At 44.5% G+C, this 16,306-nt stretch overlaps 1 protein-coding gene across 12 annotated transcripts in view; it reads left to right on the top strand.

The window, feature by feature from the left end:
• The window catches only part of P2RY4 (pyrimidinergic receptor P2Y4), a 152,954-nt gene that overhangs the window by 14,809 nt on the left and 121,839 nt on the right, over positions 1-16,306 (top strand). For 11 of the 12 annotated variants that reach the window (XM_032475015.1, XM_032475014.1, XM_032475016.1 and 8 more), the window contains exons 3-4: positions 545-635; positions 8,337-9,426. In XM_032475015.1, coding sequence (XP_032330906.1) covers positions 8,344-9,426 — 1,083 coding nt within the window. In that variant the 5' untranslated portion in view covers positions 545-635; positions 8,337-8,343. Of the gene's footprint in view, positions 1-544; positions 636-8,336; positions 12,066-16,306 lie in introns of those variants that run through there. The other variant, XM_032475025.1, reaches the window with a different exon arrangement.

Genomic DNA, 16,306 nt, shown 5'->3' on the forward strand with positions numbered 1-16,306 from the left:
TTGATCAGCTATTACAGGCCACACAAAAGCCAAGGATATGGGAAAGAGCACCCCTTCCCCAGCCTCCAACTACTGGGGACTTGGGACTCTGGAAGGGATGTTTTGAAACCCTGATTATCCCAGCTTATGTGCACAGCAGGAGTCAATCTCCTGTAAATGAGGGTGGGTTGGGGGAGGGGCAGCTGAGTGTATTGAGCTGTGCGTGCACCCATCCTCTGTGAGCCTTGAACTTCTTTTCTTGTTGGGGAGGAAGGTAACAAAGGATTCTTGGCCCAGGGGCAGGTTCTCCTGGTAGGATGTTGCATTTGAAAGGAAAAAGCAATGGACATCTTTATCACCCTCACCTAAAGTATACCTTCCCCGCCCCCCAGCCCTTGACTCTTTCCAATCCCTAAAACTAAGTCCACGCTATAGGCTCTAAGCAGCTTCCCTTGCCTCATATGACCACTCATGGAATTAGAGATATTTCTGTCCAACAGCTGCCAGGACCCCCACAATGGTAGCAACAAAAGTAATCTTTCTTTCTTGGCTGTCCTTCCCATAGGGCTCAGGCCTGGGCTTCATGGACATGGAGAATATATCTTCAAGCTCTGGGGAATACAGGACTCTACCCACTTCACCTCGCCATAGTGCTGGTCAGTCTTTAGTATCTATCCATAGATGCAGGCCTCAACCCTCCACGACAGGCTGTGGGTTCCTCAGAGGGTAGCTATGGTTGTGGTTCAGAGGGCTGGACCTTCCCTACCTCCCGCTCCCCACTGTGGGCTCTGGACAGCTGTCCTGTAATCCCTTTGCGCAAATAACTGCTAGCCTTTGCCACTCTTTGTTAGTATGTGCCCCAGGGCTTTTAGTTGTTGTAACTCTCTCCTCAGGGATTTTCAGCTAGAGCCAGAAGACTGGACTCTGCAGGGAAGGTTGGTGTCTATGGGGAAGGTGAAAAGTCCGAATGAATGTACTTTTGGACTAGCCTTCAACCCGTTTTTGTCTTGAGACCTACCCTTGAAGCTTAGGCCCTCTTTTGACTCTGATCCCTGGTCTTCTCAGCAGGAAGAAAGTAGATCTGGTAGGCCTTTCATTCGTTATTATGATTGAATTTAAATAATTCTCTTTTTCAGGAGTATGTGCATTTCTTGACTGAGGTATAATTTAGAAAAAGTAAAATGCTCAAATCCTAATTGCACAGCTTGATGAATTTTTACCTACTGTGGAAAGCTGAATAATGGGCCCCCAAAGATAATCAGGCCCTAATCCCCGGAACCGATGAATGTTACCTTATATGGTAAAAAGGGACTTTGCAGGTGTGATTAAATTTAGGATCTTGAGATGAGGAGATTATTTTGGATCATCCCCGTGGGCCCTAAAGGTAATCGCTAGTCTCTTTATAAGAGGAAAGCAGAGGGAGATAGAGGGAGATAGCAGAGACAGAAGGCAATATGAGGACTGAAGCAGGATGCTATGCTGTTGGCTTTTTTTTTTTTTTAAATGAAGGTACTAGGAGTTGAACCCAGGATCTCGTGCATGCTAAGCACACACTCTACCACTGAGCTATTACCCTCCTACCCTATGCTATCGGCTTTGAAGATTGAGGAAGGGGCCACAGTGCAGGAATTCAGCTCTAGAAACTGGAAAAGGCAAGGACACGGATTCTCCTATTCTCCTCTGTAGTCTCTCATGGTTGCAAGGGGGCTGTCGCATTTCAGGCATAATCCTGCTACTACCTTGATTTTGGCCCAGTAAAACTGATTTTGGACTTCTCACCTCCAGAACTGTAAGAGAACAAATGTGTGGTTTTAAGCCACCAAGTCTGTGGTAATTTTTTATAGCAGCAATACGAAACAACTACACCTATGTCTACACACAGGTAACCACCACCCAGATTGAGATACAGAACATTTCCATCTCCCCAGAAAATTCCCACGTGTTCCTTTCCAGTTAGTAGTCTCCCAAAGAGAACAATCACCATAGTTTCATTTTGACCAAAAGTATTTGCATTTTATGAGGAAGCAAGAGTAAGAAGAAAAAGGGAATGCATCTCTAATGGTGGAGTTTCTGGCCCCTATGATAGATTGATGGTAGAGGTATTTTCAGGTCCTTCCGAACCCTCACTCTGCACACTCCAATGGTATTCCCACCCAGGCTTTCCAGTTAGAAAGTGACTGATGATCAGATCTCAAGTGAGGAAGGGCTGGGATATTCTGTAAGGGATTGTAGCAGACAGGATTGTTGATCAGCTCAATAGGCATCTCTTCCTTCCTTCTTGTGGGCAGAATCCCCAATTTTTTAGGTGCTCCACCCTCCTCCACATGGCCCTCTGTTCCTCTCAGCCAGTCACGATCATTTCATCCTCCTTGCCAGTGGTTGGTTTAGTTATAGGCATGATGAAACTCAAGCCACTGAGATATGAGGGGACGCTTGCTAGGGAGAATCTGGGAAAGATTTCAAGGGCGATAAAAATAAACACACAGGAAGAGAGGCCTCCCTCTCCTACCGTTGGATATTTCCATGTTTGGATACAGTGCCTGAAATACAACAGCCACCTTGTGACCGTGAGACTCGCTGAACAACATGCTGAGGGTGGCAGATCAGAAGGATGGAAGGAAGAATCAAGATTTTTAAATGACACTGTTGAACTATTGAATTAGCCAATTCTAAAGCTGCCTGCTCCTGGACTTTGATGCAAGATAACACGCTTCCTTATTTTAAAGTCAGCTGAGTTAGAATTTTCTGTTATTGTAGCTGAAACCATACCAGCTGACTTAAGTGAGATCTGGACAACGGCATTGACTCAGTTGGGGTGGATGGAAAGGAGACAGATGAATCAAATGGTAGAAACGGAGACTTCCACTGCTGTCATAGGTACTGGACACAGCGGTACTGATCTCTTCTAAAGTTGTTAAGAGCCTTGCTGGAAATAAAGAACAGACATTCAGAAAGACTAAAAGGGTACAGTACAAAAACGACACCTGGACAAGGCTACCTTGGGTGCATTTACATGGAGCCAGTCACTTTACCATGAATTTATTGGTCAATTTGGATTATCCGGGATTTCCGATTACTGCTCCTTTCCATCAAGGTTGTGGTGACTGTTTTGTTCCACTCATTGCATCTTATTCTCCTCAGCTGGTGACCTCCTTTTTTCACTTCATAAAGGAAACCCAGGCAATTGGGGTGAGCCTCCCCATCTCCAACACCCTCCAAATTCACCTATATTTTAATTCCTAATGATGAAGAGGCTGATAACTGCCAGATACTCTGCATTCATGCATTGCCTTATTTTTCTCCTCACAGCAGGATAGGTGCTGGTATCTTCCTTCTACATATGAGGAAGTGGAGGTTCAGGAAGACTTATCCACAGTCATATAGCTGTGGTGATGGAGCCAGGGTTAAACTCAAAGTCTGTCTGATTCCACTATTTCACTTTCCTTCCTTCCTTCAATTCTTTCCTTCCCTCTCCCTTTTCTTCCTCCCTTCCTTCTTCCTCCCTCCCTCCCTTCCTTCTCCTTCCTCCCTCCCTCCCTTCCTTCTTTCCTTCCACCGCACCCCCCACCCCAACTCAGAGAAAGAGATTAGAAACCATGCCTTTCCCCCTTCTCCTTCTTTAGGCCCCAAGGAAACAGCAAACATTGCAGACAAACTGTCACCAAGATATTTCTGAATATTAGATGTGAGGAGCCAAGAAGGGGGAGGCTAGAAAAGACTAGAGGAGTAGGGGAATGGAAGGCTCTCGGCACTAGTGGTTTCCATACAGCTTATTTATCTCTGCCAGGGAAAAGAAGATAATAAACTTTGGGGGGAGGATATAGCTCAGTGGTAGAGTATTCACTTAGCATGCATGAGGTCCTGGGTTCAATCCCTAGTACCTCCATTAAAAAATAATAACAAATAAATAAACCTAATTACTCCTACCCCAAAAATTATTTAAAAAAAGATAATAAACCTTGCCTGACACACTAAATTCTAGATGTCAATGAGATACCCAAGTGGATATGTCCTACAGCAAACTATATATAAAGGGCTTAGATTATAGATGTGGAAATCATTCAGTTCAACAAACTATAACTGAGTCATTCATCCATTCAACACACATTGATTGAACACCTACTATGTGCAAGGTATCTATTTTCTTGACTCTGAATTGAAAGGCATTTTTTGGACAACAAGGTATATAATTTGGAGAAAAAAAACTGAAACATATATTATCATAACTTTACCTGGAAGGCTGTGAGAAAGACAGAAGTAAAACCAGGTGCTTGTCCTCAGGGAGTTCTGGGTATGGTTTAGGGGTGGGAGGATCGGGAGGAGATCAACAAAAACACAAATGAGTACAATTCCAGGCAGTCTGTGGTATGTGCCATAATCTCAGTAGAAATCAAATGTGGTAAGAGTGTGAGAGAAATTTTGATTAGAGAGACATCTTTATGCTGAAATCTCATTGGTCATTATAATTATTCATAACTTCTAAGTTAAATCATGAGAGTGGATGGAGAGAGAGGTAGAGAAGGAGACAGAGAGAGGAGAGAGAGAAAAACAATGGAGGAGTGGAGAGGGAGTGAAGAGATTCTGGAAGTAAGCCCTGGGTAAGGGTCACGTTTGGAGGAAGGAGAACAAAAAGGAGCCAGGGAAGGAGTCAGAAGGAATGTCCAGAGGAACAGGAGAATCAAAGCAATGTAAAGTCACAGAAATGAAAATAAGGAAGAGTTTCACAGGAGAGAGTCTGTTCTGAAGCCTTGCATAAAGACATGCGTTCCTTTTGGCCCTGGTGATGTCGGAGGAAGCTCGATTCCCGTTGGGGTAGCGTTGGAAAAGCTCTTTTTCTGAAGTGGCCACTGGGTGGCAGTGGTGGCAGCAGCGGCAGCTACAGCTGTGTCCAGGGACTAGCAGAACAGAAACCTAGCAGAACCAAACCAGCTTGAAACAGTAGGAACAGGAAGCAGGCTCAGGCCGGGGCTTCTCTGGTGTAGTAGACGCTTGGGGTATCCCCTTGAATGTATGCCAAGCCTCAAATCATACCTGTCCTCTTCTGAAGAGGGCAGCTTCATCCCTGGGAGCAAAGTAATAATACAAAGTACTTTATAGATTAGCAGCATTTTCTGGTTTACAAAGTGTTTTCACATCTATTAATCAATTCAGTATTCAGAAAACCCTGAAAAGTTGGTATTATTATTTAAAAAATTTTTTGTATTCGAAGTTTAGTTGATTTACAATGTTGTGTTAGTTTCTGGTGTACAGCATAGTGATTCAGTTATAAATATATATTGTTTTTCATTATAGGTTATTACAAGATATTGAATATAGTTCCCTGTGCTATACAATAGGACCTTGTTGTATATCTATTTTCTTTAATTTTTAAAAATTTTCTATTGAAGTATAGTTGATTTATAATGTTTTATCTATTTTATATATAGTAGTTTGTATCTGCTAATCTCAAACTCCTAATTTATCCTTCCCCCTACCCTTTCCCCTTTGGTAACCATAAGTTTGTTTTCTGTCTGTGAGTCTCCTTCTGTTTTGTAAATAAGATTATTTGTATAATTTTTTTTAGATTCAAGGTTGGTATTACTAACCCCATGTCACTAATGAGGAAACTCAGTTACAAAGAGGCGTCCAGGATTTACACAATGAATACGTGAAAGAACAAGGATTTGAATTCAAGTCTGTCTGGCTCCAAACACCTGGGCCTTTTGTGCAATATCACAGTGATCAGCTGTCCAGGACTCAGGCTATGACTGCTTCTTCCACGCCTACCTTTTATCTACCCCCACTTACTCCCCACCACAGGGCAAGGATCTCCAGGGTTCCCCAATCTAGGTTTCTGGGCCTTCCAGAAGATCTAGGTTCTGGAGCCTCCCCTGTGAGCCTGCCTCCTCTTCTCACTCCCAGTATCCTGCTGGGCAACATTCTCAGGACCTGAAGATCAGATTCAGAGTCCCCATTGCCTCCCAGCTCTCTTCAGAGTGGATGCTGTTCCCGCCTGCTCCCCCTCCCTGAGAGCACCTCCCACCTCATCGTCAGAGTCCTCCAGTCCCAGAGCTTCCTTCCTGTGCCTAAGACTTCCATTAATCGCAGAGCCTTAGTTAACCCCAGGAGACTCAGGCCCAGAGCTCCTGCCAGCTTGGCATTCCCTAGCACTTGGCTCTCAGTCATCTAGGCTTGGTGTCTGTACTTTCTCTGCTGTATTCAGACCAGGGTCTCCTGGAGTGATAGAGAGAGATGGGTTGTGTGTAGGAAGGGATGGAGTCTGTAAGGGAAGCAGGTTGGCCATCATCTTTGGGGAGGAGTGAACTGCCTCCTCGCCACCTCCTCTTACATATGTAACAGGCATCTTGAAATTAACAGGTGGAAAAACGAACTCCTGATCTTTCCTCAGACCTGCTCCTCTCACAGCCTTCCCTGTCTTTGTCAACAGTAACTTCATATATCCAGTTGTTCAACCAGAAATCTTAGAGTCATTCTTGACTCCTCTCTTTTACATCCCGTATCGGTAAATATTGTTGTCTCTACTTTCAAAATCTAGCCAGAATCTGCTATTTCTCACCACCTCCACCACCCTGGTCCGAGCTACCAGCATCTCTGTTGGCCATAGCCTCTGATCTGGTCTTCCTCCTGTGTCCCCAGCCCTGCAGTCTATTCTCAAAATAGAACTAGCCAGTGATCCTTCTAAAATGTAAATCAGATCCTGACACTTGTCTCTTCTAAACCCTCAATTGTTTCCCAGTCACTGAAAATAAAAGCCAAGGAGTCCTCACAATGGCTTCCAAAGATCTTCATGATCTGGTTTGTGCCAAATTCTCTGGCCTCATCTCTGTTTCCTCTTCCTCACAACCATCTGGTCTTTATTCAGAAGTTACCCTATTAATTTAAAACAGAAACCTGCTGTATTCTCTTTCCCTCCTTTATTTTTCTCCATAACAATGATCACAATCTATGTATTTTACTTGTTAATTTCATGATCTTTTTCCCTCCCACTAGTCTGTAAGCTCCATTAGAGTGGGAGTTTTTGTCTATTTTGTTTACTGTTTGTGAACTACTAGTGCCTAGAACTGGACCAAGCGGCTAGTAGGCTCTTGGAAAATATTTGCTTATCCTTTCCTGGATTATGGCCAGTGGCTTTGTGAGGCCACTAAACATAGCAGTTAAGTCCATGGATGGGAGAGCCTGGTTCAAAGGCAGGTCTGCCTGGGTTCATATCTTGAGTTTACCACTAATTAGCAAAATACTTAAACTCTCTGTGCCTCAGTTTTTCTGATCAGCAGTAGGAACAATAATGGTACCTACTTCCTAGAGAGCCTGTGGGGTCATTAATAAGAAAAAAAGCATTTAGAACAGTGCGTTGCACGAAGTATGTGCTATATATACATTTCTTATAATTGTCTGCACATGGAGTTAAGATTTATATCAATAGAGTTGCTAAAATCTTTCAATGTGCTGTCTTACACTTGCCCATGTTAACATTCATTTCCCATGTTTCTGCTCACAGGGGTTTCTGTGATCTTCCTGGAGTTTTAGTTATCTCCGGTGGCTTGGCTCTTCATCTGTCAACTTGGACATTTCCTTGTGTACTCTCTCTTACTGTCATTTAGAAGCTGTTAAATAGTAATCTTACCGGGCCCCAGCTTCCCAATCTGTGCAGTGAGTGGGCTGGACTAGATAATCTCGCTGGGCCTTTCTAACTCTGACAATCTCCCAGGATGGGAGAAGGTACAGGCCCTACCCCCAACCCCGCCCCCTTGGATATGCCCTCTGGCTGCCAAGGGGAAGGGTGACAGAGTCAGCTGGGCTCAGCTTCAAGGTGACCAGGTAGGAGATGTGCCAAGTTTCTTGGGTGAGGGTGGGGATGGGGTTCCTGGGCTGGCCCAGGCTGGGGGAAGGCGTCAGAGATCACTGTGGTACAGAGAGACAGGGACCAGGGGAGAAAAGTCACTGTGTGGAGAGATACCCTCTTCACAGGGTGTGGAGAGATACCCTCTTCACAGGGATGCAACTGTTGCAGTGCTAGCAGCCATTTTGGGTCTGGGCATCTTCCTACACAGTCCCAGTAGGGCTCTACCCCCTTCAGCCAAGCTGTGAAGGACAGAGTCAGCTGCAGAAGGAGAACAACCTAAACCCACTGACTGCCCTCCTGAGCCCCGGCACTGCCTGCTGCCCCCTATCCCCAGGGACTGACAGAGGGAGCTCTGGCGGGGTCAGGCTGGCCTAGGCTGCACTCACATGCAGCCTCTCGACTCCCCCTTGGGCTTCAAGCATCACCTTCCCTGTTCTCTGCTTTTTTACCCCAGGTCAGAGCTAAAGGGCTGGGGAAATCCAGCCACCCTCACTTCTGCCCTTTCCACTTCTAGGGGGACCATGACCAGTACAGAGTTCTCACTGCTCACAACCCTAGGCCCCTACCCAGATCCTGAGGATGGTGAGGTAGAGCTGGACTGCTGGTTTAATGAGGAGTTCAAGTTCATCCTGCTGCCCGTGAGCTATGCAGTTGTCTTCGCGCTGGGGCTAGGCCTCAATGCCCCAACCATCTGGCTCTTCCTCTTTCGCCTCCGACCCTGGGATGCGATGGCCACCTACATGTTCCACTTAGCCTTGTCAGACACTCTGTATGTCCTGTCGCTGCCCACCCTCATCTACTATTACGCAGCCCGCAACCACTGGCCCTTTGGCACGGGGCTTTGCAAGTTCATCCGCTTTCTCTTCTATTGGAACCTCTACTGCAGCATCCTTTTCCTCACCTGCATCAGCGTCTACCGCTACCTGGGCATCTGTCACCCACTGCGGGTTCTCCGCTGGGGCTGCCCGCACCTTGCCAGCCTTCTGTGCCTGGTAGTTTGGTTGGTCGTAGCCGGCTGCCTCATGCCCAACCTGTTCTTTGTCACAACCAGCCCCAGGGGGGACACCGTCTTGTGCCACGACACCACTCGGCCTGAGGAGTTTGACCACTATGTGCACTTCAGTTCGGCCATCATGGGGCTGCTCTTTGGTGTGCCCTGCCTGGTCACTCTGGTCTGCTATGGGCTCACGGCCCGGCGCCTGTATCGGCCCTTGCCCGGGGCTGCCCAGTCGCCGTCTCGCCTGCGTTCTCTGCGCACCATTGCTGTGGTGCTGACTGTCTTTGCCGTCTGCTTCATACCCTTCCACATCACCCGCACCATTTATTACTTGGCAAGGCTGTTAGAAGCTGACTGCCGGGTGCTGAACATTGTCAACGTGGTCTACAAAGTGACTCGGCCCCTGGCCAGTGCCAACAGCTGCCTGGATCCTGTGCTCTATTTGCTCACTGGGGACAAGTATCGACATCAGCTCCGGCAACTCTGTAGGAGCGGCGGGCCCCAGCCCCCCACGGCTGCTTCCTCCCTGGCACTCGTGTCCCTGCCTGAGGACAGCAGCTGCAGGTGGACAGCCTCCTCCCAGGACAGTGGCTGCCGTACTCCTCAGGTAGAGAGACTGTGACACTGGAAGCTGGGAAGCGAGAGGAAGGGGGCGCGTTCAGGGCAGAGGAGAGGGAACGTAACAGTGACACTTGATCTGGTTGCTTCCTCTTTTCGTCCAGGCTCTGGAAAAAGGCCCTCACCCTGAGGTTTAGGGGGAGCCAGAGAAATCATGGGAGACCCCATCTTTCCCAAACCCTTCAGTTGCCCTCTCCTATTTAGCCAAAGGTAGCAGCAGCCACTCTTTTTCCTCTGCTTCTTCTTTGTTTCTGTCCCCTTGCTGGGGCCAGTGGTCCTACCAGACTGCCAGAAGTGTTCCCCAGTCCTCCGTCTCGTGCCCTTTCCCCCTATATCCTTGTATAGCATGTGTTCTTTTGGCCAGACCAGAGCATGCAACTGGAGGGGTGGAGAAGCTGGGATCATCTCAGGATTGGCCTGACTTATCTGACGGTGAGAGCCAGAATCAGGAAGTGGGGGCACCAGCATATCACAGATGCCTGGGCTGTGACATGTGTAGCACCCACACTCACTTCCTAGTTTCCCCTGGAAGACAGGATGGTCTTGCCTGCCAAGGGGCTGAACAAGCTCCCAGAGAGCCTGTGTGCCAGGGTCCCCACGTGCAGCTGGAGGCATGGCCATGTTGAACTGATGTGTGTAGCCACGAGGTAGAGAGGGAGCCCTGAGTCTTCCCATGGGGTGGCAACCTTGAGGAGGCTGAGGGGGCAGGACCCAAGCAGATAATGGCCTTTGGAATGGGAATGGGACTGGCCCTCCTGTATGATGTTTGCTGAGAACATATTTGACAGTTCTCCCGTACTTAATGAAAGAAAGTGTTGACGGCTCAGAACAAGAGGGAGGAGCTCTCTAGTCAATGGCCATGAGTTCCATCACCAAGTAGTAGAGCCGGTTCGTGCAGAGATTGGGGTGGTGACAGGGACCAAGGCCCAGAGCTGGCTCTTCACTGGTCTCTCAGCTTTTTCTAGCTCCTGCCCTAGATAAATAATCAGTTGTGTCACCAGCTCTTTCCGATCAGGCTTTAGGGCTTCGAGGCCAGGGCTGGGCACTGAGACTGGGCCAGCTTCCTTCAGCTTCCCACCCAGTCACTCCCCTCCAGCACCATCTTAGTGTTTACGGGCTTCCTGGAGTAGGGGTGGGGTGTGGAACTTGGGGAGCTAACCCCTGAGCCTTGGGAAGTAAGAGTTTTGGGGCAAGCATTCGTGAGAAGAGTAGGCTTACACTTCCTGGCACCCCCGCTAAAATCGCCTTCCAGCCCATTGGTCTCCTGAATCCCCAGACTTCCTTTTTTTTTTTTTTCGCCCCACCCTATCTCTGATCCCTTTCTTGTCTATTGAATTCTAAGAGGTCTCTCTAGAGAGTAAGTTTAGGACTAGTCTACAGAAAAAACAATGACCTCAATGCCCCGAGTCCCCTTTTGCATTCTTTTAAGTGCTCCCTCTTCCTCTCTAATATCCAGGCCCCTTCCGCTAGGAGTAAATGAATTGGCCTTCTTCTTACTAGTTTCCCAGTCTCATGGCCACTGCCTCGATGGTTATGTACCCTGTTCCTCACCTCCCTTTTATTCCTGTGACCACAGCCTCCCTGCCACCACGGCCTCCCTGCCTATCACTTGTCCTACTCAGCAACCCCACCCAATAAAGCTGCTCTCTTCATCACACAGTTGACCTGGCCTCGTCCATTTCTCCAGTCCACTCCCCTAGGCTAAATTGAGATTAACTGCCTAGACTTTGTGGTCTGCTACTTTTGGACTGTGTTCCCTTACCGTCTAAGTTTAAACACCTTGACTTTCACTTTGGGCCAGTGTTCTCTCTCCTAGGACTAGAGGGGATTGTAGATGAAGACAGAGGACAAGGCTGGCTTGACCCACTGAAATTTGATGTCTTGGAACTTCATCTAAGCCCTCATTCCTCTTAGCTTGCCAAGTTCCTAGTGAACATTCCAGAGCAATTGTTTTCTGTCTTTTTTACCTTCTCAAGGTCCCAACTCCATCCTACCTTAGGACCTCTTAAGAGTTACCTTGCCTCCTGAAAAACTGAGAAAATCTAATACCTCAACTTCCCTCTGTTTCATTCACCATAAGCAACTTTTATGTCTTTCTACCTTTCTTCCCTGCAGTCCCCAGAATAAGAGGTGGTCTTCTTTCCTGTTCATTTGCTTATCCCTCTTCATCATTTTCAGTCTCTCTTGTAACTGATTTCATCCCATCTTAAAAAACAAAAACAAAAACAAAACAAAACAAAACAAAACCCCACCTAACAAAAATAAAGCATTACCACGGATACCTTGACCCTGCTAGCTCTTCTGGGTGCTACTCTATCTTATTCATTTCACTGTCAAATTTCTAGTAGGATTACCAGGAATCCCATTTCCTTACCACAAGGTCACCCCTTAACTCTCTGAATCTGGTTTCCTTCCTACACTTTTCTGTATCTAGAACACACATTACCTCATAAACCAGACCTTTTCTTTGCCCTCATCCTCTTTGACTTCTCTGCTTCACTTGACCCTACTGCATATCTTCTTTAAAACTTTTGGGAGGAGGGGATAGCTCATGTGGTAAAGCACATGCCTAGCATGCACAAGGTCCTGGGTTCAATCCCCAGCACCTCTAAAAATAAATAAACCTAATTACCCACCCCCCCAAAATTGGGAGAGGGTACAGCTCCAGTGGTAGAGCACATGCTCAGCATGCATGAAGTCCTGGTTTCAATCTCCAGTACCTCTTCTAAAAATAAATAAATAAACTTAATTACCTATCCCTCATCAAACTTTTTATAAAAGTACAATTAAAAAATTCCATTATGACAACATTAAAGAAAAATTTGGACGAAAATATTTACCTATACTTCCCAACCCAGACAGTTGTTTCTATTTTTCCTTTTTCCATGATTTTCCAGTTCGTATAATACATATACATATATATATATTTACATAAGTGCAATCATAGTGTACATATATTTTAAATTCTTCTTTTAAAAAACTTTGTATTATAAATGCTCTCCTTGTGTTACAGTCTTTCATATTTATCATTTCAGTGGCTGCATAAAATTACATCCATCAGTAGATTATATTTTATTTTACTATTCCCATTATTGGACATTTAAACAACTCCTAGGTTTTCTGTGCTTTTAATATTTTCATGCATATAGCTTTTTTTCTTTTTTTGTAATTCGCTTCCTAGGACAAGTTCCCAGGGGTGGGGTTACCAGATCAAAGAGTATGAGTGTTTCTGTAGAGCTTGATTTCCCAAAGGACTGCACACATTTTTGATACCACAATGACATGTGAGTGTTCCAGTTCCCTTCCATCTCTAGCATTGGACTTTATAAGAACTTTTTTGGGGTGGCTTAAACATTAACTTATTAATTTCCTTTCTTTGATTACTCATGGGATTGAATACTTTCCCATATGTTCACTATTTACATTTTCTTTTGGGTGAACTGTCTGTTTTTATCCATCTCCAATTAGTATCTTAGTGGTATTCTTATCTATCTGAATGTATTCTTTATTTAACACACAGGTTAACCTTTTGTTTTATTTGATATAAGGACCTCTTCCATTATTGTAATATTTTGAATTTTAGTTCCTTATTTTAGCCCCTTGTTTTAAAATTTCTCTCTTCCTACTCTTATCTCTTTCTTTTAATTCTTTTTATTTTTAAAATTGAACCTTAAAATTCTTTTTTTTTTTGGAAGTTTTTTTTGGGGGGGAGGTAATTACATTTATTTATTTAATTAATTTTTTGAAATGGAGGTACTAGGCACTGAACCCAGGACCTTGTGCATGCTAAGCACGGGCTCTACCACTGAGTTATACCCACTCCCCCCCTACTCTTATCTCTCTTTGCTGGCTTCTCTTTCTCTTTTACTCCCTAAGTGAACAGAGTTCCAAGATCTGTCAAAGTCATAGCATTTGTCCCCTCCCCCCATCTGACACTTAATTTTCTCTTGGAGAGAACATTTATGCATGTGAATACAATTCAGCTGACTCATAGTCCTTGAGAGTACCTCAGAAATCTTCTAGGGCCTGGGGACTGCCTCACTTTACAAAGGAGGAAACAGGCGCAGAGAGATGACCTGCCCATGACTTAGTAAGTTAGGGGCAGAGCAGAGTCTAGGCCCTAGGTGCCCTGACTTCCAGAGCTCCTTCCATGACACCATGCCAACACAGTTCTGGGCCTGCCCTTTCTCCCAAGCTCCACCTCTATGTCTTCAGTTGTCCACTGGACAGTTTCATGGGGATCTTCCATTGTTACCTTCAGCCCAGGAGGTCAAAATCTAAACTCCCTGGCCCAGTTTCCCTACTCATCTTGCTCATTTGTGTTTATGGCATCTTCTTTCCTCAAGTCACATGACCTAGGCTCGAAAACACTTAGGCAACTTTGACTCTTCTTCCTCCCTATTTCATGAGATTCTGACATTTCTTACTTCATCATGTCAATTACAGTTTGCCTTCCTTTATGGTCCCAGGGCTGTCATTCTACTACTGGCTTTTGTTACCCTATCCTCCTTGACAAACCGTCACTGCCTCCTAACTGGTCTTCCTTACCCCAGTCTTTCCTCACACGATATATAGGGTGCATACTGCCAGATTAATTGGCCCCCAGACTGCTTTCACATTCTCTGTCTCACTCAAAACTTTCATGGTTTCACATTATCCACAAGACAAGTTGAAATCCTTTTGTCAGAAATTCAAAGATGGCTTTTCAGTCTTATTTTCCATTTCTCCCCAATACAGATCTCTCTTTTCCAGCTAATTTAATCTCTTCGTTATTTTTCCAAATAAGACTTGTGCTTTCTCGTCTCTCTGCCTTTATTCTTCCTTTCCCACACACTTAAGTCCCACTTCCTCTTTGAGGCCTTCTCTGCTGACTCTTACCTACAGTGACCTCCCTGGTCACTCCTAGAGTAGTTATTGTCTATATCAGTTATTTGACACTTTTTTGTCTTTTGATATCACTTATACTATTATCTTAAATTGTTTACCTCTTTATGTGTGTTTGTTTTGAGTTCCTACCTGTAAACCCTTTGAGTTACTGTGATAGAAAGGAAAGAGCATAAAACTGAAAATCAGAAGAACCAAGTTCGAGCCCTGGTTGTCAAAGTGAGGCTCAGGTGTGTCACTGTGTCACTTGAGTGAGTCACTCAGACTCTGAGCCACAATTTCATTATCTGTAAAATGAAGATCATAATCTCAGTACTCCAGATTGTGGTAAGACTCTGCAAATCTAGAGAGCTAAGCAAATATAAATGATTGTTTGTATATCATTCTATTTACTCAATAAGTGGTGCTTAATAAATATTTGTTGAATGATTGCATGTCAGTAATTCAGTTGAATGTTTTTTCTCCTGGGTATATTTCCGTGTTAAGAAGCCACAGGAGCCCCAAGGAGCAAAAAGATCTAGGGACACTTTAGGAGCGATGGAAGTAGGGAGGGTATTGGAAAGATATTTTGAAGGAAGTAAGTCCTGTCCAACATATCTCACTTCCCACTACACTGGCTACTCACTGCTTGGCCCATCTGAAGGGGTAACCTGGATGTGGAGAGAAGATGGTGATACATCTGTATTTCTTTTTCCTTTTCTTTTTCCTCTTTTTTTTTATTGAAGTATAGTCAGTCACAATGTGTCAATTTCTGGTGTACATCATAATGTTTTAGTCATACATATACATACATATATTCGTTTTCATATTCTTTTTCATTATGGGTTACTGTAAGATATTGAATATAGTTCCCTGTGCTATACAGAAGAAACTTGTGATTTATCTATTTTACATATAATAGTTAGTATCTGCAAATCTTGAACTACCAATTTATCCCTTCCCACCCTCTTCCCTGCCAGTAACCGTAAGTTTGTTTTTTATGTCTGTGAATCTGTTTCTGTTTTATAAAATAAGTTTGTCTTTTTTTTTTAGATTCCACATATAAGTGATATCATATGGTATTTTTCTTTCTCTTTCTGGCTTACTTCACTTAGAATAACAATCTCCAGTCCATCCATGTTGCTGCAAATGGCATTATTTTATCCTTTTTTATGGCTGAGTAGTATTCCGTTGAATAACTATACCACAAATTCTTTATCTAGTCATCTGTTGATGGACATTTAGATTGTTTCCATGTCTTGGCTATTGTAAATAGTGCTGCTGTGAACATTGGGGTGCATGTATCTTTTTGAATTAGAGTTACCTCTGGATATATACCCAGGAGTGGGATTGCTGGATCATATGGTAAGTCTATTTTTAGTTTTTTGAGGAATCTCCATACTGTTTTCCATAGTGGCCGCACCAAACTACATTCCCAACCAACTGTGTAGGAGGGTTGCCTTTTCTCCATACCCCCTCCAGCATTTATCATTTACAGACTTTTGAATGATGGCCGTTCTGACTGCTGTGAGGTGATACTTCACTGTAGTTTTGATTTGCATTTCCCTGATAATTAGTGATATTAAGCATCAAAGTGTAAATTATTAAAACATGGGAACTCTCCAAGATAAAGAAGAAGATGAAGTCCTTCTTGAGGCTGGCCAGTTATTACTGTAAATTTGTATCACAGTGTGAGGCCCTTGGATCTACTGCTGGGAAGGAGAAACTGGATGTTCTTGGAAAACTTAAGATAAATATCAACTAATGACCTCTTAGGTGACGTTGTGCTGCTGGTACCTACTCAATTTGTGTACTTCTCACTGACATTTAACTTATTGCTCATTGTAAGCCTCATTCCCTTTACTACACAAATAGCCCTTTACCTCCAATGTGAATTAAACATTTCTTCTTACCCATTCTGAGTCTTGCTGGATTCCTTTCCAGAGAGTAGCCATTGCACTGGTTCTTTGAGGATTTAAGCTAGTTTGATTCTTCAAGTTTTTGTC

Source organism: Camelus ferus, chromosome X (genome assembly GCF_009834535.1).
Source record: "Camelus ferus isolate YT-003-E chromosome X, BCGSAC_Cfer_1.0, whole genome shotgun sequence".
Classification (NCBI taxonomy): domain Eukaryota; kingdom Metazoa; phylum Chordata; class Mammalia; order Artiodactyla; family Camelidae; genus Camelus; species Camelus ferus.